The sequence below is a fragment of the Accipiter gentilis genome, chromosome 7 (assembly GCF_929443795.1).
Source record: "Accipiter gentilis chromosome 7, bAccGen1.1, whole genome shotgun sequence".
Taxonomy (NCBI): domain Eukaryota; kingdom Metazoa; phylum Chordata; class Aves; order Accipitriformes; family Accipitridae; genus Astur; species Astur gentilis.
In genome coordinates, this window is record NC_064886.1 from 23689382 (window position 1) to 23715334 (window position 25953).

General features: G+C 39.4%; 1 protein-coding gene across 2 annotated transcripts in view; it reads left to right on the forward strand.

Moving 5' to 3' along the window:
- CBFB (core-binding factor subunit beta) overlaps positions 1-21675 on the forward strand; it is a 44353-nt gene extending 22678 nt beyond the window's left edge. The window contains exons 4-6 of one of the 2 annotated variants that reach the window (XM_049804394.1): positions 515-631; positions 6340-6435; positions 19402-21675. In XM_049804394.1, coding sequence (XP_049660351.1) covers positions 515-631; positions 6340-6435; positions 19402-19470 — 282 coding nt within the window. In that variant the 3' untranslated portion in view covers positions 19471-21675. Of the gene's footprint in view, positions 1-514; positions 632-6339; positions 6467-19401 lie in introns of both variants that reach the window. The other variant, XM_049804395.1, reaches the window with a different exon arrangement.
- The last annotated feature ends 4278 nt before the right edge of the window (positions 21676-25953 follow it).

Consider the following 25953-nt stretch of genomic DNA (forward strand, 5'->3'; position numbering starts at 1 on the left):
TTACTAAACCCTGACTTTGTAAATTTGAGGAGGGCTGAAACCCGTGCTTGTTCTTTGTTGAAAGAGCTCATGTATTGGGGTGAAATACAGTGCTTCTTGGGACTAGCAAAGCATGTGTTCATTTAACCATTTAAATGTACTGTAAAGCATCCTCCCTGTCTGGCAGCATGCCACTTTGTGACACAAAGGTAAGCTGACAAGAAAAGCAGTTACTTTAACTGAAAGCAGTAACAGAATTTTAACCAAATCCTCGTGCATGCCAGTTTATAAAATGAGAACACAGCTTAAATTTATTCCATCCAGTACAGTAGGCAAAAGTTACAGCACTCACTTGATTAAAATGAGTTCTTGGAAAGGAGGCAGGAGAAGCTGTTAAGTGGAGTCTCATGTTACCAGCTGGTTTGGATGTTCTTCTAAGAATACACACAGAAGCTTCCTGCATCAGTATTTTCATTGTGCAGGCATGTGTGTAAATGATTTCAAATTCATAGCATGTGTTTTGTTTTTATTTCAGGTGTACTTGAAGGCACCTATGATTCTCAATGGTGTCTGTGTAATCTGGAAAGGCTGGATAGATCTACAGAGACTGGATGGTATGGGCTGCCTGGAATTTGATGAAGAGAGAGCACAGGTAAGACAGTCTGCCCATGGCTACTGTGCCTTAGACATTTGTTCTTCTGGAAGGAAACACACAGTCAGGTAGTGATCATACATTGTAATTTGCTTGTTTTCTGCCTTCACTTTGAGTACTAATTCCAAAGGAAACTTCCAGTACAGAAGTTCAGAAATACATGGTTGCAGCTAAACTAGTATTTTAATTAGATCAAAATATTAGAGGCAGGAATCATCTGTACTTTACAACTTTGTGGGTGATTTAGTACTGTTACTATGCTACAGAGGAGTGAATCTTACAAGTATTTGAAAAGCAATGTCTGTCACTTGTAATAATTTAACTGGCAAGTCTATTCTAGCTGTTTACTGTAGGGTGATTGGGTTTTTTAAGTAGCTTTTTGTTTTATTACATATTGGGGGGGGGGTATGAATAGGGTTTTTTCATTTGTTCTCTGACAGCAGTAGACTCTCTGCTCTGTTAAGGTATGGCAGCTTTTGAGAACTTACTTCCTATCTACCTAGTTCCTACCACCAAAGTGACTGTCCTAGCAGCTGAATCTTTGGACATGCACAAGAACAAAGTAAACACAGATGAAATGACTTTTTAAGTGCATATCCCATACATACAGTTCACTTACACAGCTGTAGGGTTCCTTAATTTAGTCAGACTTGAGACAGATCTTAGCTTTTGAGATGCAGCTTGGTAGCAAAGCTACTTAACTGATACTGAAAGGTGCTGCACCAGGTTTGCGCGGGCTTCCACTCAGATCACCTGTCTCTGCAGTGGATAGTAAATTGAATGTAGTAACATCAGGTACCAGAGTTCTGACTTAAAATCTGTACTTTGAGGTGAACTCAGCAGTTCATTTCTGTAGTTTGATAATTTAGAAGTGTTAGAACAATATGAAGGCATGGTCCAAAGTGCTGCTTAATACAAGGGTTTGTTAAGTATGCAAAGAAAAGAAGAAGGGTGAGCAATTTCCTGCAGCCTTTTTTTCCTCCCCAAGTTCTGTACTGGTACTCCAGCAAATGATTCTTAATAATTTGCTCTGTACCTGTATATAGCCGTTTACTCCTGACTTCTCTCTGAAGACTTCTTCTTTCACCCAAGACCATCATGACTTCCCCTAACTTTTCTTGAAACTTGAGTAATTCACTTTGAACCACTGTTGAATGTCTCCTAAGTGGTAACTCTTGTCTTTTTCAACTTGATAGCATAATAAAATTGGGGCTTGCTTTATCTCCTTCCTTTTGTTCCCTTAAACTCAGGGACCCAAAGCAACTCACTCATGTGAGTAATTGAACTGGTTTGAGTGACACTGGTGATTCCCTTTGTCTGTCTTTGTTACACCTTGTGTATGTCATACATATAGGTCATTTTTGCAAAAATTAATATTCACACAAACTGTTTTTCCAAGTTACCTTTACTTTCCCTTTGTGCCCTCTGGGGGGTTGCTTCTGGCGGTTGTGCACTGGAACTGATTTAAATAAGGATGCATTCTCTTTTTCCACTGTGTGCCTCATTCTCAGCCCTCACTTCCTTGGGGTTTCCCTTTTAGTCCTTCTACAGCCGCAGTTGGTCACTACGTAACAAGTAGGAACCCTGTGATTCCACCTAAATACCAAGAGCACTCCTCTATTCTAGGCATGCGGAACTGCAGGGCATATTGACTAATTTGTTCAAGAGCTGGAAGCATTCAAATCAAATTTGATATGGAGATATGTACAGTTACAAGCTTTGTGGTGCCTTGCCTTTCACTAACTGAAGAAACCAATTTGCACATTAATGAGATCATGTTATTGTGACTATGCTCTGGGTTAAACAGAAATACTTTGTGTCAAAACAGTGACTTTGAAATAGTTACAGCGCTGCATGCTTTCTTCAGGATGCCTAGAAAAAGAGGGTATGATGCTATTCTGAGAATAGTCCTGCCACCTTTTGTTAATCTGGACGAAAAGCCACAGAAACAAGCTTTTACTTGAATGCTACTATTTGCTGTGGCATTCACTTCTTCCAAAGCTGGGTTGTCAGCGTTTTGAGCTAGCTAAGTTACTGTTGCAACAGTGTGTTCTTTGGAAAGAGTAACTGCTGTGGACTCCCATTGATTAGGAGGCCATTAGACTGTAGGGTCTTATGCAGCAAGGTCAAATGTAGACCCCTGAGGACTGTGCAAGATAAATCCCAAGGTTCTTGATCTATTGACTGTTAAGCTTGATACATAACACTATCACATGACTTCTGAACTGAGAGGAGACTGATTTGAACATGTGCTCAGAAGGAGATAGTATCACTCTTCCAAAATTGCATAGTTCCTGAAAAAAGTAGGTACCCTTCCAAAAAGGAGGGTGGTCAGGTGACCTGTGGGTTCAGTTTTTCTCTTCTTAATTCCCCGATAAACATTCTTGCATACTCTTGGATTATTTTAGCTTCCCGATGGGTATATGCTGTCTTGACACTTAAGAATTCCTTTTTGTTGTCTTCAGAAAGTATGCACGAAGCATGTGATTTATTCTGTTGGAGGTTTTTTTGTGACAGGATGTATGCATGCTTTCAGGTGGTAGTGCTTTCTTGAGTTTTGAGTACAGGGTGCTGAGCTGGATGTATTACACGGTGTGGTTCTCCAGAGATATGTTTGCATTGAATTACAGGTGTTCAATTTGTTTTCAGTTTGTGCTTCTCAGTGATTACAAGGAGGTCATCGCTCATCTCATTTGCTACAGTAGTAGTACCTAAGAGTTCCCAGTGTCATAAGGCTCTATACAGACACAGAGAAGTAGCTGCACCCTTGTATTTGTTAGTATTGTAAACATTTGGGCAATCTTTTATGATGTTCAGTGTCCTTTTTCCTATATCTGTCATTTTGCTTCCTTTTAAAAACTGGCTAGTCGCAGTTCACCTAACTGCTGACCTTGATCCCAAAATAACACTGATGTCAGAATGGGTTTAAGTGCCTCATACTATGCAGTGTAGTGCCTGTGGTACCCACTGTCTTTTGTAATAAGAGGTCCTGTTGGCATTTACACACACCCTCATGCACCCCTTACTCCCATTTTCTGGAAGGCTTGCCTTATACAAATGTAATGCTCTTGCATTTTCCTGTCTCTTACCATTTCTTACTAACTAATACTGGGATAGGATAAAATTTTTCTTCGCTGCCACGCTCTGGAAATTATACTATCCTTCACCAGGTCAAAAAATATTTTAGGAAGAAAAACCACATGCATGACAAAGTACTTTAATTGTAACTTTTAAGCTAGTGTTCTTTCTGTTTAATTCACAGCCTGTTAATGTCTTGCTACTAAGCAGTCTTTGTTATTGGAGGCCCTGATTCAGCTGCTTGTTCAGACTTCAGTGGACTGACACACACAAAGCTCTACATATGTGCTTGAATATATTCCCCATTTGGGGCTGAAATTTCCCTGGATTTGACATTTATCTTGTCATTAAAAGACTGTTTCTGTCTTCAGTACTTTAGTATCTCTTCTGTAATAGACCATTCTTGCTATGTAGATTTGGTAGTTATAAATGGTTGTTCTCAAAAAGTCTTTTCCTACCAGGCTGCTGAAGGGGGGGGATATGTGTATGAGTAGGGGTGTGTTTAAGCTTCTCTGGTTTTGCATGTTTCTGGGTTGGGGGTTTGTTTTGCTCTGTTATCCTGTTGATATGGCTCATGTTTTGCCGCTTCTTCCTTTTCTTAGTAGATTCATACCAGGAGCATTTTTATTGATTAAAACCAAGATGGATAAAATACAGCCAAATTCGTTAGGCTATAATTACTAGATTTGAATGACACTTGGAAAAAAGTTTGTTAAATTCCTGTTGCTCAAGATCCTGAGACATTAGTTAATTTCTGTTACAACACATCACCAGGAGTAGAGCAGGATTTTTCTTTTTTACCTATAAAAATAAGTTCTGATGCTCTCCCCCCTCCTTCTCAGACATTAGTAAACCAGTGTTTCAGCTGTCAATGTGTGTTCATTCTCGATGTCACCATACTGATTCTTTTCCTGTTAATTTCTGATTGGTTTCTTCTGGTTATGACCATTTTTTAAAATATTCTGTCTGAGGTTATATGTTTGCCTTTTATTTCATGACCACTTTAAATGATGGTAAAATGCAAAAATCTTTCATTAAAAAAATCTGCTTTCATTTAAATCTGTTTAAACAAGACATTCATAGCTTTTGTAAATTAGAAATAAGGCAGCTTTTCTGTAGTCATCTGGGAGACAAGCTTATCTTTTATCTCTATCCTTCTGCATTATTAAGAACAAACTTACTTTCCACTGCCTGACCTTGGTTGCTATGCATTGCATGAACATTAAGATGGATATAAAGGGCCAAATTCTACTCTTAAAAATAGTAGGTAGTGTTAAAATGTTATCTTACTGGCAGCTTTAAACATTGCCTTTCAACATGGCTTTCTGGGGACCTGGCTGTGCAGAGTTATTGACTGACAGATGTTTGTATTTAACTGTGTTAGGCCACAAGGGGCACTCATTCACATCATTTCACAAAGTAGCTTTAGGGTGCACAGTTGTGCCGATGGCAAAAAAAGCAATTTAACGTCCTCTCAGGCTGGGGATGCTTTATCTTAAACTAAAAAATTTATGTGCTTAATCCCTTGGTATATTAAAATTTAGTTGGGCTTTCAACATGTTTATGTCCTCTAACAGTCAAGGTGAGGATTTCTTTTTAATAAAACTATCAACTTGAAAATAACGTTTGTGTATACATGGGAATCATAAGCAGAGTTAGTCGTAATTACAGCTGAGGATTTATGAGGAGGAAGAGCTAATATAGTTTATCCCTCACTGTTTTGTGGGACCTCTTTAGACTTGACTCCTCCATTCTGAACATCTTAAAATTCTGGTGGGGAGCAGAGCCATCTATTTTCATTCTGAGCAAAATATGTGCTAAAAAGGTCTCTAAGAGAAATAATTTGTAACCCAATTAATAATGGCTTACATATTAATAACACTTTATTTAAAACCTTTTCTAATAGAAAATATGGTTCAAAGGAAATTTTTTTTAGCATTAATTTATTAAATCTATTCCTGTGCATAAGCCATTGTTGAAAATAAACAACAGGGCTGTTGAAAACCTGCAGGTTTCTTCTGCATTGTATGGGGATGTGCACAAATTAGTGGAGGAATAATTTCTGCTTCGTGTTTTCCTATGCATCTAAATTTAATACTGAAGGATTACAAATGTTCATACTGATGCATCTTCAGCAGCTTTTGATAAAATAGAGGATTTATTTGGTTTGTAATTTAGGTAATACCTTTTTTTTTTTAAATGAAAGAGAATTAAATTACCATTTTTATATAATTACGCTAGTGAATTCTAGCTAGAGCTGTGAATACTGTCTTCAAAATTACTGTTATGAGGAGAATAAAATGTATTGCCTCTTTCATGTAACTTTTGAGAATTCCTAGCTTTTAGAAAAACAGCATCATTTTAAAGTACTTTGGAAAAGCAGTTCTCCTTTGAAAATGTATCTTAGTAGTAGCTGTGGCTGCAGCTTTGGGTATTTCTACTGCAGTGATGAAGGTGAGTATTATTTCATTAACCTATATTGGCATTTGCTGGGACTCATCTGTGTTCTAGGAGATTCTATAGGACATACTTGTCTTTGCTGCCAAGTGATCCCTAATATTCAAAAGAAATGTGATCAGATAGAAATAAGGGTAGCCTCTTGTGTCACTCTGTGTTATCTGATTTGGTAGCAGGAGGATGCATTGGCACAACAAGCCTTTGAAGAAGCTCGGCGAAGAACTCGTGAATTTGAGGATAGAGACAGGTCTCATCGGGAGGAAATGGAGGTGAGGGTTTCACAGCTGCTGTCAGTAACTGGTTAGTACTTTCCCAAAACTTTAGATTGTTTCCATTTATTTGTCTGTTTGTATGATATTGTATATTTTCTGTTTGCTGTTTGATGTCATATAAAAATTGCAAAATGCATTAGTTTTAACCCTCATAAAATAAATTTCAAGGCTTTGAAGTTTTGATAAGAATTCTCTGATTTTTATCCTTTTTTCCTTTCTGTAGATGGCCTTTTCTGTGGGTACTTAAGCTGTAAGGATACATTTGTTCACAGAGCTGCTATGTCTCTCAACTGATACTTTAATAGCAGAGAGAGAGAGATTTTTTTGCCCCATGCATTTCTCATAAGCACAGAAAAGGCTTCGGGAACTGCAGGCACATAATGTTGTAGCTTGCTATCCCATGTTGTGGGAAACATTACCATTGAATTTAATCAGATGCCATGGTCTGCTTTCCTGTACAGACTAGTTTCATTTTCCTCTCACCTTTTCTTACTGGCGGGGAGTCTTACTCCTCTATTTCACTGGTGTAGTCCCCCCTATCCTGTTCTTTGCTTCATTAGGGCCCCACAGTCTTGGATCTTGGTCTTTTTTGATGAGAGCAGAAATTACTGGGATTAAGAAAAGAGGAGCCAGTAAAAGGGAATGGAAACCAGCTGCTCTGAGATGTCAGAAAGGCAAGAGCTGTAAGAGGACGAGTGATACATAAGGAGAGTTGGCAAGTTAAGGCAGGCTGTAGGTCAGGCAGAGAATAGGGAGAAAACAGAAACACTTTGAATGTCTTCCCCTTGCTAACTGTTTCCTACTTCCTGCCTCATCAGTACAGCCTGACTTTACTATAATCAAATGTGATCACTCTGCTGCTTCTCAGGTTTTTAGAAAATTTGATTATTGTTATTGCTAAGCTACTTTTCTTCTGGCATCCTTACTGATAATTGAGATGATTGGACAGACTTTCTTCCCTTCCAAGTACAATTGGAAGACACTGAGCATGAGAACGAGAGGGAAAAGGCAGATGCAGAGAATAATGTCTCTCTCTCTGAAAGGATGGCTGGTGTGTGCATCTCCTTACAAACACTGATGTAGCCAGGTCAGATGTCAGCTGTAGCAAAGGCAAAATTCTTGCCTTGGAAGCCTCACTATCACTGGATCCTTGGAGCAACAGCTAGATTACCTGAATCATTCTGTCTCTGTCGCAGCATAGCTGGAACCTGCTTGTAAGTTCAGGTCAAAAGGAAGGTAGAATTAACTTAAAGCTGTTAATGAAGATCTGTGGCAGCCTGCCTTAATTTTAACAACACAGTAGGAACTTTAAGCCCAGCCTTATTTATGTCCTTGACCTCAATTTACTTCAAGCTTGTTCTTGATTTATTTTCCTTTTCTGTGCCCTTCTTCCCCACTCCTGTTAGTACAGAGAAGAAGCCGTGTGCTTACTGAATGCTGAAGGTTAAAAAAGAATGAGGCTTCCTGAAATAACTGGAGTTCTGAGAGACTTGTTCTTTCCTCCAAGTGCAGAAAACACTTATTTGCAGCTAAGATGTGCAAAACCTCTTTCAATTAACAGTGAGATTGAGGTAATATCGAGCACCTGGTGCTTCATGACAGACATCAAAACTTGTGACACTGAGACACAAAAAGCAACATCCCTGGCCAGCTGCAGGAGCTGGATTCAATAACTTCTGAAAAGACTCTTGCATTTAATAAGGCAGCAGGCAGTTGTTATTAAATGGTGTCCTTATTAGCTGCCAGTACCCGTTTTCTCTTAAAACAACAATAGTTATTGTCCCAGCTCTAAAGCACTGGTGTACATCACCTACAGAAAGGAGGAAAAGGAAATATTACTGACTTGAAATATGTTTAAGCAGAACGAAAAACATTGTCAAAAGGCAAATTTGTGTGATGTCAAATACAGGTTTTTAATAATTGCAATACATTTTGTTATGTATACTTTATTTTTTATTTTACTGTACATGTTTAATATGTATAACCAAGAGATCTTTGCCTCAATTACTTGTAGTTCTATAACTGGCTTTTACATTTTGGGTTTCATTTGTGTATTTGGGGGGAGATGTCCTGGCCACATATATGGAATGTTTACAGATGAGCTTCTGTACTCTGCATCTTAGGACTGCATAAAAATCAGGATCTTTTGGGGTGGGGCAGGGGGGAGAGCTGGAGATAGACTTACAATGCATTTCTAAGGAGGAATCAGGTTTCCAAACTATTCATTATTTCTCTGACTTTCACTTCGGTTGTATTCTAATGCAGCATTCCTGCAGAATCAAATGAACTTTAATCAGTAAGCATTTATATAAGGTGCTCATGATCATCATATAGCATTCTCAATAGAAAGTAATGCATAAATGTGTCTTCCCATGTTTTTTTTATTTATGGCCTATATAGAATTTTCCAATGCTCACATGCTTGGTCAGCTTGGAAATACAGTTTGTCAGTTGTACCCTTCTGATGATTACATTGCTGACAACTGTAAAAATGTTAGTCCAACTGTATTGTGTACTGTTTGTGTAATTTCAATGGGTCAAATAGTATCTTTGGTTGCACTACAGAGGTGATACTTGAAGGTTTTTGTAGGGCAGCTAGAAAAGGTGGGTTCTAAGTGTGCGGAGTGAATTTTTATGTATGTTACTCTACATGCAGATGAAGATACCCTCAGCATAATCTTTTTAATATGATATCTATACATCTTTCATCATTACTAAAACTGAAAATTTTTGTTTCCTGCTAAGCTTGTCATGGACAGTAAAACTCGGAATTGCGAGACCTGGAACGGAATCTCATCAGTGTTAATCATTGGTTTAGGAATTGCAACACTGTATAAAATCAGGATATTTCAGACAGTAGAATTACAGCTGAAATGCCTTTAATAGAGACCAGATTCTGCTTCAGTGGGGGAGGGAAGGGGAATCCTGCAATATTCCATGCACTTCTACCCAAAACAGAGGCGCCAGCTCTTTGGAAACATTTATCCATCCAAAGCCTGGCAGCATATGAAAATGATCAGATTCAGCTCTTTATTTATACAGCTTTCTGGGTAGAAAAGATTCGCTATTCTAAGTCTCTCTGTAGACTTTTAAAACAAAGTGGTACATCATTGCCTAGGAGTGATCACTGAAGGTTGTTGAAAACAGTTAAAATGGCTTGTAAGTGGCAGTTGGACATTAGAATGGTGGTACTTTGAAGACGGGAAAAATAGCATATGCAGTAACAATTTAGGAATAATCGCTATATTAATTTTCATATTTAAGTATACTAGAAAAAAACCCCAACTAACCAATAAAAAAACCCCACCCACATGCCAAAAAAACCACCAACAAAAAAAACCCCTCAGAGTGCTGTCAGGTTTGTTTGCCTTCCTTTCATCACATAGTATCCCTTCCATTGATGACTTCATTGGCACAACAGATCTTTATTTTAATTCCTTGCATCTGAGGACAGAATCAGTAGTGGTTGGTAGATTGTGCTTGAATTTCCAGAAGTGATCATATTTTTGTGCAATTACAGCTCCCCTAATGGAAATAGGGTGTGAGTGGATTTAGGAATTTTCATTGAAGTTTTTAAGTGCCTCTGAATTGAACTGTGTTCTGTTATATTTTTAACATAGTTTCAGTTTTGGATACAAGGCACTTCTGGGTTTTTCTGTCAACTTAATGTAGCTTGGTAATATCAGATACCGCAAATCCTGCCTCACTGTACAGGATTCTTTTGTTTCAAAGATGCTTTTGAAGTCAGTGAGTGTTTTTAATTAATGCCTTCAAAATTCATAAGGTATTCCAGTGGCTTTCACTTTTACAAAAACATTGGAATGCTGATACAGTAAATGTTTAATGATATACATGAAGAAAGACCTTATCCCCAGTTAAAGACTATTGTAAAAATAAATGATTGTATGAAGCTTCATAAGTTTAGGAACACTGAGCTACTTAGAAACTTGCACTATTTAATGGTTTCATACCAGTCAAAGGCAAAGTTCTCTTCCTTTGAGCAAGTGACACACCATGGGGAACTTGGTCCAGGGCCAGTAGGCTAGGGATGTATTCTGGAACTGATGCCATTGAACAGGTATAGGAACTTGAAGTATTTGTACGTTTCCCTTTGCCAAGCTGATGGAAGAGAGTGAGGACACTGAAGGGGTATCAGTAAGGCAGATGCTTAATTTTCACTATCTTTTTATCCCCTTGTGTCTTGGTTGAGAGAGTCAGTACTAGTGTTTTCTTCTGTTTGGTATGGTTTCAGTATGAATGACCAGCGTTCAGTGTCAGGATAAGAAGTGTTCTGTAGAAATTGCTGTGAGGTTGCTGTCTAGATGTGCTTGAATCTTCCAGAGGAAACTTTTGCTTTTTATTTAGTGTTCTGGCCATAGCAGAATGATGCAAAATGTGTTACACTGTCCAGAATGACTTTGAGAGATTTTAAACAGCCGCCAGTTAGTGAAATTACACTACATTGAAAGTAATGGCCTGTGTTCGGTCCAGAAAAGCAGCAAGCAGGTGCCTCCTGCCAGCTCTTCACTGGAGCAGAAGGTAGAAAGTGGGGGATTTTCAAGGGGATGGATGAAGAATAAGCTGCCCTGTTGCTGTGTGCAGATAGGTTTGGGTTTTTTTGTAAAGGCTTGTTTTGTATAGGCAAACTATAACTTCAAAATTGAAATAATCTGAGTGTGCAGTTTGTCCTACTCTGTTATTCTTGAGCTTAGCTAACTATGTTCTTCTGATTGCTTTGCTTGAGGATGGGTTGGATCTCTTTGCAGCTTTCCAGTGTAATTTGTTCAACTGGCATTTTTTAAATGTCGTATTTTTCTATTTTGTGTTCATTTCCCATGTTACTGCCATGGTCTTTATTTTAGCAACACAGTGAGTAAAGAGGCTGAGTGGTTTGCTCTTCCCTGAAACAGTCTAGGCTAACAATCTGTCTGTGGTCTTGTGCTAAATATAAATTACATTAATGGCTAAGCAGAGCCATTTTAGGAAACTGCATGAAATTCCTGTTTTAAAAACCTTCATTTTGCTGGAGAAAAAAAAAAAACACAACTGTTTTGAAACTTCTGTTTCTTCCAATAGGAATATCTCTTGATACAAAACACCAAAAAAACCCACCAGCCCCACCTTTTAGAAGTTGTTGGAGTATAAATTGACCTAAATTTTAAATACTCCATCCTGCCCTAGATTTCTACATGTTTTTGCTGTTTGTTGGGAAATCTGAGTTGAAATGGGAGAAATGTATTTCTCTTTAGTTGTGCTGAAGTTGTGAACTCTTAGAAAATAGGATTTTGCTACAGAAATGTAAACAGTTCACAGCTGTAACAAAATCAAGTAATAGGACTAACTTTGCTATTCTTCCAAGGTTTCAGTCAATGAAGTTATTCTCCCTTCTTTCTTTAAAAAAAAAAAAAAAACCATAAATAAATGCTCTAATTATAAGTATTTTTGTCAAACATAACTGGCTTCAGAAGAAAATATAATACTCCAATAAAGTCATCTCCCCCCCATCAAACTCTCTGATTTTTAAGTTTTTTTCCCTCAAAAATTAATCTGGAATTTATTTAATTACTGCTTACTGTATTTAATCTCCAAATTGACAATGATATGAAAATAGTATAACCTTTAATACAGCTTTTTGGATGTGAAAGAAACCCAAACTCTCAATTCTTCCTATGCAGTGGGTAGTGCAGACTTGGTGTATGCTTGTGTGTGTGTGTATATGAGCGCATATATATATATGATTTGTTTATATTCAGGATGAATACAACATACTTTAATGCTTTTTTTCCAAATTATGTGTGTGAATGAGTTGCCTCAAAAGGTTCTACAATACATGTACAGTACAAGCAAGTCAGCAACGTTATGAGTAGATTGCTTCACAAGAACTTTAAATAGCTGGTATTTGTGTAAAAGTGCTATGGAATGCATATATCAGAAAAACAATTTGTGTTGTACAGAATCAATGCTGACTGTAGTACAGAGGAGATCAATCTTGCAAATCAGGGAATACTGTAATATAAGCATCTTCTTTCAGTCAATGAAGGTTAGAAAGGGGCTGAGCAACAGAGGAATACTGTCTGGAGGCAATCAATATTAATTATAAATTTATAACCTTTATACCAGCCTTCAAACAACACTTTCTAAAAGGGAGCATTTCAAGCTTTTTTCCCTTGGAAGAGAAGTTTTTATACAAAGGTAAAAATTTTAGTCTGTACTTAAAGATCTTAAGAGCTATACTCTTGCCACTTAACAATGTGGTGTACCAGAATCTGTAGCTTCAGAACAGCTTTTAAACAAAGATGCAACCGTTGCAAAGATTTCGGGCAAGAGAACGCATCAGGATTGGAAAGCAAATTATGCTACTTGGCCTGGCCGTGCTCTATAGCTCTCTAGCAGCTGGTGGTGGGAGAGCAGAGTCAGCATATGAAACAATTGATGTGTGTTTTTAGTGAAGAGTACTCTGTTTCTAGGAAGTAGATTGTTGGAAGCTTGAAATGATATCTTGATAGAGGTAGGTGCTAAATGATTTTTATCTGTGGCCTTTGTCAAGAAAATTGTTTATTTTGACTTTGAGCTTGAAAGGCAATCAGAATGGATGTAGGAATAAAAAAGAGCATCATGTATAGAGTTCGTAACATCAATCATTCTACAAGGACTCTAGTCTAACATCCAGATCTCTTACCAAATTTGAGACACTGTTTTCCATTATTTGCATCATTTAAGTGGTGCTTGACATAATTAAGAAAGATCAAGGCTACTTCTTCCCAGGTTCAAGTGAAAAGGAGAAATGATTGCAAAATGGATGTTATGGCCAGCAAACAAAGCAACTCCAGAGACTGGATCTAGGCTACAAAGTCTCATGCTGATAGATACACCTGCCAGGAATGTAGCTTATAGATGCCATATGTAGTGATGATGGGGTCCCTTTGCTGCTGTAGCTAAAGTTATTCTGAGAAATGAAGATTGAGAGGTAGAGTCTCTTTTCAAGTCCCCCAGAGACTGAAAGTATACAGGGTGCTTCATCAGGCTATTAGACCAAAGTTCTATATCTACGCTGCCATTCTTACTATGTTGTTGTGGCCCCGTTTTGCTGACTTTAATTCTGAGAAGGCTGAGTTTCCCCTCCCCTACTCTTCTATTGACTAAGGGTAACTGAAACAGGGGCATGGCCAGCATTTTAACCATGTTCAGATCTTCACAGGAGAGGCTGTTACTAACCAGCAGCTCAGAGAAGAGCTTTTCAGTTTGTTGCTTTTCTTGATGTGGGTCTGCCTCAGTCAGCAGGACTAATGTGGAGGTGTGCTTGATTGTAACTGATCATTTTTCTGAGTATTGCTCTCTTTATTTCAGGGTTTCTTTTGTTTGGGTGTTTTTTTTGTCCTGTGGTTGTATGCTTTTTAGAAAAGTATCTGCAATGTGTTCTCGGGTTGGTTTTGTGTTTTTTGGTGGTGGTGGTTTGGGGGATTTTTTTGGGGGGTGTGTGTTGTGTTTTTTTTTTTTTTTTTTTAATCCTTTTCAGGAGCTTGACAGTCCTTCTAAGAGAATCCAAATGTGCACTGTTTAGTTTCTCATAACATAGCCTGATTTTTCACTTATTTAGTAAATTATAGATGACAGATGCCAAGGCACGTAATGCATCTGCTCTGTCTGTTTCAGTGGTATGGAGTTGCCAGAATGCAATTAAAGAATTGCAGTGGAGTTGTCCATGGAGAGACTTTATTTTGGCTACTGTTTGTGACAGCCCTTCTTCAAATTATTTTCCTCTTCCTTCCCTCCTCTTCACCAGTGTCCTAAGTTATATATGCAGTGTGTATTGTTGTGCTTGTGATTTCACTGCCTAGTATTCAGAGGTCCCGATTTTGCCTGCTGTGATTCATTGAAAGGGAGGGCCATCTTCATGGCAACCCTGTCCATCCTTACTAAATTTACCTCCAACTTTCCCAGCTCTGCTTTCCCAGAGCCATCATGTAAACCACACAGTGGGATCGCATTGTCTTTTCCTGATGAACTAGTGTGGTAAGAGGAGTTGGTTTCCTTAGGTATGTTGGAGGCCTCTGAACATGCACAGGAAGGAGATGGTTACAGATGCTTTCTCAAAGCCAGCTTAAGGAGTTTTATTGGCACTATTGAAAGCACGATCAGCTGCAGCATGGATCAGGATTGAGTGGCCAGAGGAGGAGGATGGTGTCCGACTGTCTCGGCTGCTGGAGGAACTGCTTGTGTGCTGCCTTTCTTAATTGCCATTATTCTTAGACTGTTTTTCCTAAGTGCCCCAGTAACAGATGTAAATGCTCCAGCGTGATCCTTGTCCAAGAGAGTCACTATTCTCAGTTAATGATTTGGTGATTTCAAGCTAATTAATTGAGAAGAAAATTAATATGATACAAATATTGCTGCACCATACTCTTGATATGACTTTTAGCCCATACCAGTTAGCATATATTTAGGCTTGGGAAAAGGCTCAGAGATCACAGGGTTGAAGAGCATAGGTGTAAGAGTATTGCAGGGGATACTTTTTGTGTTTGTTTACCCTCAAGTCAAAATGATTTTCTTAGTAACTTTTCTCTTGTTTGTTAGTATGATATTACCTGTATGGTATCAGCATTATGAGTTCAGTGTGAATAAATCTAGAATAGCACATTATAGGAGGCTTTGAAATGTTTTTTTGCAAAATACGTTCCTGCAATTCTTTCAGTCGGTTATACCATCTCCAGCAGTAGAGGTTTTAAATGGCTTGTGGCCAGTTACAATTCCTTCCGTATTGCAGAAGATTTGCATGGCTTCATGTGCTGAAAGCTGAGTGCAAAGTATTTTTGGGTATTGAAACTCCCTATGTGTCCATTGCGTTAACTATTCAATTTCAGGATACTTGGAAGGAAACTGCCAGTGTTGGTTAAAATAGATTCATTTTTAGGAAAATTACAACTGTGGTGGGATCTGTGTACTATTTACAAGTTTTTCTTGCAAGCAAATATTTGTTATCCTTTCAATAAATAGCAGGTGAATAACATTTGAAGTAGTGCTTTCATACTTAAAATCAGCATTTGACTGAAAAATAAAATATGCTGAGATGAGATAAATAACTACTGTTTTCTCATGACTCATTATGTACAACACATGGCAGAGTATTCCGTTTCCCAATGGCAAGATAGATGCATCTTTCTTAATTGAAGCAAGTCTCCTTAGTCTTTGAGAAGCTGAGCTCATTCACTAAGAGTAATTCTGATGCTTCTGCATGGGGTTTTAAGGTATGCATTTTGAAAATTGCAGCAAATACTGCAAACCAGAGGACTGATTACCTATGCTGAGGGTATGGGACCCCAAATTAAGAGAACTCTGGAAATTGCCATTTTACATCTATGAAAGGGAACTTTTAGCTTCCTGTAATAGACTGAGGAGAACTAGCAGATACTACCATACTGGTAGTCACACTCCTTCTGCAAGTTAGTGTTAAGGATCTTGTGGCATTTCTTATGAAAGTTGTATTTTGCCCATTGTCAGTGGACAAAAATATCATCCAATGCCTGATGCTCTACAGTGTGCTTGCTGTCTACATATAAGGTGATTTCTCCTGTCTTTTATGAGTGGTTTTTTAGATACATGCATATATGGTGCTTTTACACCCCACCCCACCCCAGCATGTAAAGCACAGTCGTAGTTGTTAAATACTGTGCACATGTGCCTTGGCAGGATGGTGGCTGATACTATAAGCATGTTTAATGTGTACATACTCTTGCATAGTAGTATAGCACAAGTAAAGGAGGGTGTCTTGAGTGAGACAGAGCTGTCATTATAACATGTTGAAGTTGCTTGTCTAAATCCCCACTTACTGAAGTCCAAAATTACACCTTTATCCACATATGCTAGTTTAAGATATTGTAATGACTGCTTTCAGTACGTTTGAGGGTAATTTGTCATGTCTTTTGCATATCACTTGAAAGGGCAGATCTGGTAGTTGTTCAGTAGCGGCTTCTACAAACTCTGCAAGTAGCGATGAGGTCATGAATCGTGGATTCCTTCATATGTTTTGAAAGAAAAGGCTACTTTAGGCAAAACATAAATGCAACCATATGCCCATACCTTGGAGTCTTCACTGAAATTTGACAATATTCTGAAGAAGAAACTCTGTTGCTTTTAGACCAGTAGTATAACAGCAATTAACTTGTTGGTCTTTTCTAGTTAAGTGTAAAAATGTTTATCTAGTACAGAATTGGTAACTAGATTGGTATAAGTAAGATTCTAGTAATTCTTGAAGACAGTGCATGCCTTTGTTTCCTTTTAGAAGAAAGAGGCAACAGTTAAAACCGGAAGAAATCTTGTTACAGTCTGTTCAATAGGAGAAAAGCATGCATACTGGAACTGTTATCCTTTTGTTAATCTTGGATGCTTCCACACTAATTTAAGAGTTGTACTATTTAGAATTGTTGAACAACCATTTTGTATGAAGAAAAATCTTTACAGCACCTTTTACTTTCCTGTTGAAGAAAAAAAAAGTGTGGGCTTTCCCTCGTTAACTTTTCCACAGTGATCTTGGTAGTCAAAGCTGAATGATATGGCTTTTGGAAATAATGTGAAAAACTCGTTTAAATGCCATCTCCCAATATTCTGCATCTCTACAAAGAAGGCAGTTTGCAAAAGTTGCATCAGGGGCTGAAAGGAATATGCCCTTTAGCACTTAAAATCTTCAGCCCTGTATGTGATTACAGCTGTTTGTTTTAACATGATTCCTCAGAAAGATTACCGAGAAATCTGTGGGTTTGTGCACCAGCAGTGATGTTGGTTGTCACGTTCAGAGTTGTTCTGCATGTAGGAAAAGCAGATTGTTTCCTTCAGTCACAAGTATGACCAGTGCAGATAGAACACAGCAAGAAGATCATCTCATCCCTAAGTGCCTAAAACACAACCGACAACAGTACTGGATACATAAACGTAGTAGGTAGCAATTGTGATATTCAAAATAGTGAGGGTGTTTCCAAAACAATAATGGCAATAAAACTACTAAAGAAAGTGCAGGAGAGAATTGTCTTCTCTGGAAGGAAACATGCTGATTACTAGAGGGATTTATTGAATGAACTCTGTGCATTGGAATAGGATCATTGCACATGAAAGGAAAAGGTAACTTTAAATCTGTGTTTAAATAATAGGAGAAGGAAGCAACAGTTCTCTGTTTGGGTGAAGCTAACCAATTGCACTGGGAGCATAAAATTAGGCAGACAAGAGGAATGGTAGATAAGGGAGGAAGAAGCGAACTGAGAAAGAAAAGTCTAAATTAGAGAACATGGTGTTGGCAGTATGTGCCAGCGGGTTTGGGAGTTGACAGACTTGGCTCACTTGCCGTTTCATACGGGAGCGAACAAGCAGCAGGCTGTGAGCTGGGGTAACTGCCGCGCTGGCGGGAAGGAAGGCTTCCTCTGTGTCAGTAAATATGACTCAGAAGAGCCCAGGGAACACCTAACAGCAGCACTCGTGTCACTGTTAGTCACAGATTAGTTGAAGTACTCATATTGTTCAGTGTGATCTTGTAAACCTGGTAATAGCTGCAACTGCATATTTCAGTGGTACAACTGCCTGCATTAAGTCTGTTCCTGCCTCTTTCAACAAAATATAAGAAGTCTTTCAAAGGAGGGAAGTGGTCACTTGTTTTTGCATGTTTTAGAGAGCTTTTTTTTTTTTAAGCACTGAATGTGGCAGGTTATTGCAGCTGATGAAACTAATGGAGCTACACCAAATAATGCTTGTGTAGTTATGCCTTCACCAGCTGAGAATGTGGCCCTGATACTATTTGGATTGCATGGTAGTTACAGGCCAAGGTGCCTTTACTCTGTAAATGTTAAATAAAAGTATAGATACTAAAATGTCTTTAAAAAGAGCTAGCATATGTTAGATGTTCCCAGAATCGAAGTATTGCTTTAAAATGTAAGTATATCAATGTTTTTAAGTATTTACCTGGAGCATTTGTGTGTGCTACTTGAAAGCAGCCTGCATGTGTACAGGTAGAGAAAGTACATAACGGTGTCTTTTATTGTGACTGGTATTACTATGGATGACCATCCTCAATTTCCTCTTTAAAATGCCATCAACTCAAGCTGTTCAACAGACTCATTTATTTAAAGGAGAACTTATGTTACTTTTTTTTAATACAGGGTGCAATCATAAGTACCAGAGTTTTCTTAGTTTTGTATTATTGCTAACTTTACAGGTGCACCAAAGGAAAAAAAAAAAAGTATGCTGCAGTAAACGCCCAACTTTTAGGAAGTGCTAAAATGTGTGTCAAGCTATAGATTAAATTGTGCTAGTGTGTTACCATGTTGTAAGTCTCTTTATTCCAGAAAAAGCTAAAGTAAATGTTTCCCACGTAAAAATACTGAGGGGAGATTTATTTGGAAATGATGTAACATACTCTGCCATCTTGCATTGTATCCTTTCTCCCCAAAATCTTGGATCTTGAAAACATTTACAGAAAAGGTTAACAGAAGGGAATTTCACAGGAAAGAAAATGTGTTTTGGAAGAAGAGACACAAAATTGTTGCCTAACTATTCCGGAAGTCTCTTGCTGATTCTTAAAGTGATGTTGAGAAGCATTCCAGCCTGGCTGCAGAGGGCTTTTGAGGCAGTCTTGAGTATGCATGTGTGTGTGCACACTCACTCCTGAGAGTGCCAGCCTTGCCTGCCCCCAGGCTGGATGGAGAGGCAGAGCCAGAGCTCTGTACCCCTCCAGAGAGAGGAGGGTGCCCCACTGCTGGGTCCACAGCCCTCCTCTAAGATTCCTCTTGGTTCAGGGGGATTATTGAATTGAGGGGGAAAGAATTATTTTGATGTAAAAAATTAATGCATTGGTTACTGCTTGAAACGTAAAGTTTCTGCCTTAGAATTGGTTATGGTTTTAGTCATGTTAATACACTGAAGAAATTAAACTCATAACTTCTGAATAATTTTTTTGATCCTAATTATGTGTTTGTTATTGCAGGCAAGAAGACAGCAAGACCCTAGTCCTGGATCTAACCTAGGAAGTGGCGATGATCTCAAACTACGTTAATCAACAGCAGCAGGCATACCATGGGTCTGCACACATGCATTGCTTCTACTTGGCAAAGGATTTAATAAAAGACCAGAAACTGTGATAACTGGGTATACTATGGTCTGTTTCCTGACCTGCGGCAGTCAAAATCACCATGAACTGCCATGGTTTGCACTATGTTAATGTTACAATACCTGCATTTCCCATTTTAAGCATGTAGCCAGTGGCAATTTGAAATTTTGTTTTTCTATGCAAACTTATTTTTGTTGGCACTATTTTAGTGAAATGGAAACTTATGCAGCTATAAAACCATTTTTCTCAACTGTAATAAAAATTGTCACTTAAAAATAGGTCAAGATATTACAGATTTAAAACTTCTTTTATTGTTTTTGGTTTTTTTGGTTTTTTTGTAAACTGCTGGAAGCCAATGCATTCCAAGCTTAATTTTTTTAATATGGGCTTTTGGAATTTTGATTGTCCTTCTTGTGCTCCTGCTTTGTTTTAGATACGCATTCTTATCTTTCTTTCCATTTTCTTTTTTTCTAAATTTGCAAGACCTTCTTAAAACTGCTGACATTATTTTGCATTATTTCCAAGCTAAACCCAGTGAATCAGAGCTGTTGGAATCAGTTTTCAAACTTTGTGGGATTGTAAATGTTACAGTTGCAGTATTCTTTTAACTGCTAACAATTCATTGGTTCCACTTTTTAAATGATAAAATATATATTTTCATGCATTTTAATGCATTCTGCCCCAGTATCTCTTAGGTTTTATTCTGTATCAAGTGAGTTTGGGTGGTTATTATACCCCTGTATATAGTACTTTACTGAAACTCATAGGAAGTCGCAGGCTGGCTTCTGTTTTATTCAGGGATTTTTTTAAATAGTTCTTAAAAGGGATACTGCAACTCTACAATCAGATTCAACAGCGTGTTAAACTGGGAACAGAAGTGATCAGCTGCCAAGGTGATATGTATTAAATCATGTTTAAGATAGCTGCTTTAAGTATATTTTATATCTTAGGCTTTTTGTAAAGTTGTGCTGAATGGTGAAAAGTTGAGATGAGGTTGTGTGCAAAAAATCTCATACTGTGCATAGGACACTTCTATTAAATCTTATGCAAATTAAGACTACATTGCAGTATATATTGCATTTTCTAACAGGGTAAGATTTGGGATGAGTTAATCTGTGTGAATTAATCTTATTTGGGGTGATGGTGAATGGACTTGTTCCAAATTTTTCATTGCATCTAATATTTGAAGATGATTGATGGGAAATGTGATGTCATTTGGCTTTGTTAAAATGTGGTGCTTCCTGTACAGCCTGATGAATAAAAATGTCAGTTAAATACCTTTTTAAAATAGGTGATCTGACTTCAGTGTATTAAGAATTATTTTGAAGGTAGAAACTCTGTATGGTTAGAACAGTTAAATCTTTATTAAATTCTGTAATTAAGATAATTACATTCCTCATTAATGGCAAAACAATTGATGCAAAAGAGGTCTTGCAAAAATGTAAGCAGATGTCAATGTGAAGGAGAATCTTTGTATGTTAATAATATGAATATTTAACATTCACTTAAAAATGTCAATAACTGTAAACTGTGAGAATGTCATCAAATAGAAATATTTTGATACTTCAATTTAAATGTGATTCACCTGAAAGATAACCTTTTTCACTCTGTGGCCACGTATTCTTCTTGCTCTTCTTCCCCCAAAGAAATAATTTTTCTAAAGTGTTTCTGCAATGAGTTATTTAGGGGACACACGCATGCATCCGCACGCATCCCTAGCCTTGGATCTTCTCTGCCATCTGTGTATTTTTGATGGAATAGTCTGAAGATTTATTTTAAAAGGTTTTCCTAATGTTTCAGACAGTGGTTTTAAACCATAAGTACACAGGAAATTATGCTATCAGATATTAACGTTGCTATCTTTGTGTAAATACTGAACTTTCCCTATCATCATATAGCATTCTGCTGCTTTCGATATCTTAATGCTGGCATTAAGATCACAAGCCCTTACCCTCTGCTGGTTAGTGCAGACTTTTTAAAGTGCATTTTAAGTTATTGATGCAATTTGATATTTTTCATAATTTCTATTTAAACTGAAGTTGCATCATCTTTCTTGAATTCATCTCCTGTAAGAGTTGCCTTAAGCTACAGGATTGCTTTTGCTACTTTTTGTGTTGTATGTTTAACTTTCATAATAAACTTATGTGTAGTGAAAACAAGTTGCTGTAAACTTATTTCTGACATCCTGGTAGTCCACACCAACATATTATGTGTTTATGGGGTAACTGTCCAACCTCCTGCCAGTGCAAGGCTGCCTTGATGTCCGTGGCTAAAGCAATAGTGACATCCAGTGGTCACTTAGCTAACCTGAACACCCTCCCTTCAGCCTCCCACCGTGTTTAGGGACCGTCTCTCAAAACGTTTGATATAAGGGCATACATGGGGGAAAATGTGGGGTTTGCCACCCTAAAACTCCTGTGGGTTTTTATAACTGATATGCCCTGCTTAAACCTGAAAGCATATATCTACTTAAGTAACCAGAAGAAATTTTTTCTCGTTGGGTTGTAACAGTTGGGTGTTCTTTATGGGCACATTTTTGTAGCAGTCTTTACAAACCTTGCTAATTGTGCTGCTTTGGATGAGGAGGAAAACAAGGTAGTTTGCACATTGAAATTGAGGAAATGGGGAAACGTGGTAAAGTACTGCAGGGAAGATATGAATGTTGCATGCTACAGCTGAAAACCTCTTCCAAAGCTGCTAAAATTGTAGGTGGTATAACTTCAAATATCTGACATTGAATCACAATGGTATGTACCAAAATCATGTAGAGGATTGCTTTTTTAGTAACTTGAGACCTGCAGTCTGCTTTTGGAAGTGCTTACATGCAAAGGGACATAGTAAACCTTACTTCATACTTCAGAAATCCGACTGTAAACAGATCAGAGTGCCCCTAATAAAAATGGCATTGACTGTGACCTGTGGTTCTTCCAAAGATACTCTAACTTGGAAGAGAGGTGGCTTTTAAAACAGACATGAATGACAAATTGTGTTACTCTGAGTTCCTGATGGCAAACAGTATCTTTGTTAGCTACTGCAGGCTCTGCCATCAAAGCCGCTCATTTTGAACGGCATCTTTAAAGAGCAGTTAGTAAAGCCATTCCATAACTCACTGGTTTACCTGCAAGTTCATGGAAGGATTCACTTTTCTGCCCAGGGTGCATCACAAGTGGATGAGTACCTTCTTTGTAAAGCCTTTTCTTGAGTGGAGGCATCCGAAGGACAGGGGCACTTCGTCCCCTGACTCCTCTTACACCGAGTTTGCCTCTCGGGTGTATGAATAGCGGAGGGAATCTGAAAAGTTTCCTTCATGAGGCACCTGCAGCAGAAGAGGATTTTTGAAACATTACAATCCTTCCCCTCAATTACCATGACTTGAGAATGGCTGTGTTCAATCTGGTGGTGAAAGACCCCTGGACACGCTGGAGCTTACTGGAACGGGGAAGGTTGTTGGTGATCTGGAGCTCAGCTGGAGCAGGTGAGGTATGGTCACTTCTGGCTTGCTTTTTTAACCTCTTGCAGTTAACACAGCCTCTTTCTAACCTGAGAGAATCCAGGGTATTAACTGTTTAGTCCATTTTGCTGAAGTTTTCAAAATCTGAACGAACGGGTTTCCTAGTCTCTCCTGAAGGAAATGGCAGCCATCAGCTGTCCTGGTCTGGGCTCCTGGTTCCCCCTTTGGAAAGCAGGAAACTATGAAAACGGAACTGTGGGTGACAACAGCGGCTTTTTTGTTCTTGCAGATCTATGGTGTTTTGCCTAATAATAAGCCTTGTTCAGGTAAGGGCTGGGAAGTTAAATGCAGGAGATGTGGTTTTGGAGAACTCCAAAATTGCATGGCCTGACAGGATCTTGCCAGGACTTCTGTATTTTTTTTTTTTGTCCACCATTAGTTGAGTCCACTCTGTTACAGATGTATTTAGGAACCCATTCTGTCTGCATAGAAAGAGGACCAATTTCTGTAAAGTTACATTATTTTGTTACTACATTTCCAATGCAAATAAGAGGATGACAAAAATGGCTTCAAGGATGAGAATTACAGTGAGAAGTTGCAGCAGAGCGAACATTTGCATAGGCAACATTTCTCCTAACTCATTTGCTTGACATCCTGTCTTCACACTGCCACAAAATGTAAATCCCAGTCCATGCATATTCATCAGCTGCTGTATGGCTCGGAGCTGCTCAGGGTTTAAGTAACTTTATTAAATAGCTTTCTCAATTACAGGTTGAGATAAGTGAATTTCCAGAATTGCTTTGGGCTCGTTTCTTAAAGCTCAGGAGGGAGGGGAGAAAGAAGTAACACAGCAGAGCCGAGTGCTGCCTCGGCCTCTGCCATCAGCCTGCGGTGGGTGGCTGTGGAAAAATGGGGGACCTGCAAGAGGGGAAGAAGTGGGAAACGGGAATGTTTCTTGCTCAGTCATATGCTTCTTACTTGGCCTGGTCCACAGTTTATCACAGCTGATGAGACTTTTACTAAGTCTTTGTTGCTCCCCACAATTCTTCTGATGAGTAACTCAGTGTTTTCCAGCCTGTTAGACTTGTCAAGGGTGTCTTGGGGGACGTGGGTTTTGTTGGTGCTCCGCTCTCCCTTGTTCCACGAGCTGTTTATTCTGTTTGTCACAGGAACTGGTGGCTTTATCACCTTCCACCCTTTGCAATCCTCTCTCTTCCCCATAGCAGGTGATGGGTTGGCGTGAAAACAGAAAAACCTTCTAGAGCTGGAGAAAAGTTTGCACCTGAAAGCTCCCATCTTTTCTAGTTGTTATCCACTGGTTTGCTGAAAGAAACTGTCCCTATGAGTCTTGCCCGCTTGCATCCCCCAACCTTTTTAGATTTTGCTATTCATACTGGGCAAAAACCCAGCATATAGTATAGGTATAGAGAAACGAGCAGTGTAAGACCACTAAAACTTTGGCTGCTGGATGCACTTGGCCTTGATAGCTTCTTATGTGAATACGCTGTTAGCAAAGCACATGGCTGGGGTGGTGGTACTGCTGTGGGGATATTTCGGGAGTATTTCAGGGCTTTGGCCCTTTGCAGCAGTGATGCAGTTCATGGCTCTTCAGGCCACGCTCCTTGGGGAGATCTCGGAAGTGAAGAGCTGAAGTCTGTATGGCGGGAAGTCAGTCGGTTCGTGGAAGAAGCTGTGCGAAGGTGGATTCAACCGCAGAGGTTGGGCGGTAAGGCTTTGCCTTGGGGAAGTGGTCAGGTACCTGAGCACATCAGGTTGGAAGAGAAAAAGGGGGTGGGTGGGAGGGAAGGGGGGACCTGCTGGGGCAGGCATTACTGACACCGACTGTTTCCTTCAAGTCTAGCGGGCACGGTTGTGCCTGCCCTCGCTTTAGGTTGCCCAAAATGGTTGTGGCTCTTGGCTTGAGTCTTGAGCGGGAGAAGGGACGTGCGGGACTGAGAGCTTGTAATTAGTGCAGCAGTTCTGTGTGCCAGTTAGTGGATTTGTTCTATTCTACAGATTTAGTGAGAGAAGCAGGAGGGGTATCCCCGTGTACGAGCAAGGATGCCGGCGTCTGAAGCCCCTGCATCCTGCGTGAGCCTGCTTTCTGGCTTGCCTGCCTTCAGCTGGAGAACGATCTCAAGTCCCTGTCTTCTGCTGTGGCGGCGTTGCAGAGCTGTATTTAGGTCTTGTTTGTAATCATATATCATACCATAAAGCCTTGGAGGAGGCTGGTCCGAGAGGTTAGCGGTGCTCGCCCTGGGAACTCGTTCCCACCAGACAGCTGAGCTGCTGCTTGGGCAAACGCAGCTGGCCGGGGACAGCATCCCTGCTCGAAGGCTTCTTGCGGCCCAAGTTCATCTGGGGTGGTTGGGCATTCAGGGCCCTTCGGTGGCCAGAAGCGTTGAATGAATTGCCAAGGCTCTTTCCTGGCTTCTTCGGTCGACTTGATCATTTTAACGGTGCAATACCTGGTTCCCATTTCATACAGTCTTGGTTGCAGCGGGCTGCTGTTCTCGGCCCCTGAAGGTGGCAGGGCAGGAGAGGTTGGTTGCAGCTTGATGTACGGCTGCGGGTTTCTCTTTTGTGCATTGTGCTTTCTTTTGCAGTATGTGCCAATGCCTCTTCTAAAATCCTGCCTGTCTTGATGTTGAAACTGCCCCTGAACAAGGGCCTTGGTCTGCATCTCCGCTGCTGTGGCAGCAATCCTCTCCCATGGCAAGCTATTTCTCTGCAACCCATGCTTCTGAGCACACGTAGCTGCACGGAGGGAGTGATGTCCTGGTGAAACCCCGGGAGCTCTAAGCTTGGAAGAGAGCAGAGAGGTTGGCGGGGGGAGCATGGATCTGCTGCTGGATTACAAACAAAGCCATGGGGGGAACAACTCATCTCATCAGAAGACAGTTCTTAAGAAACAGGTGGCTCCATCCAGAAACACCAGACTAACCATTACCTCTGAGCTGGGAAGGCTGCTGAGCATC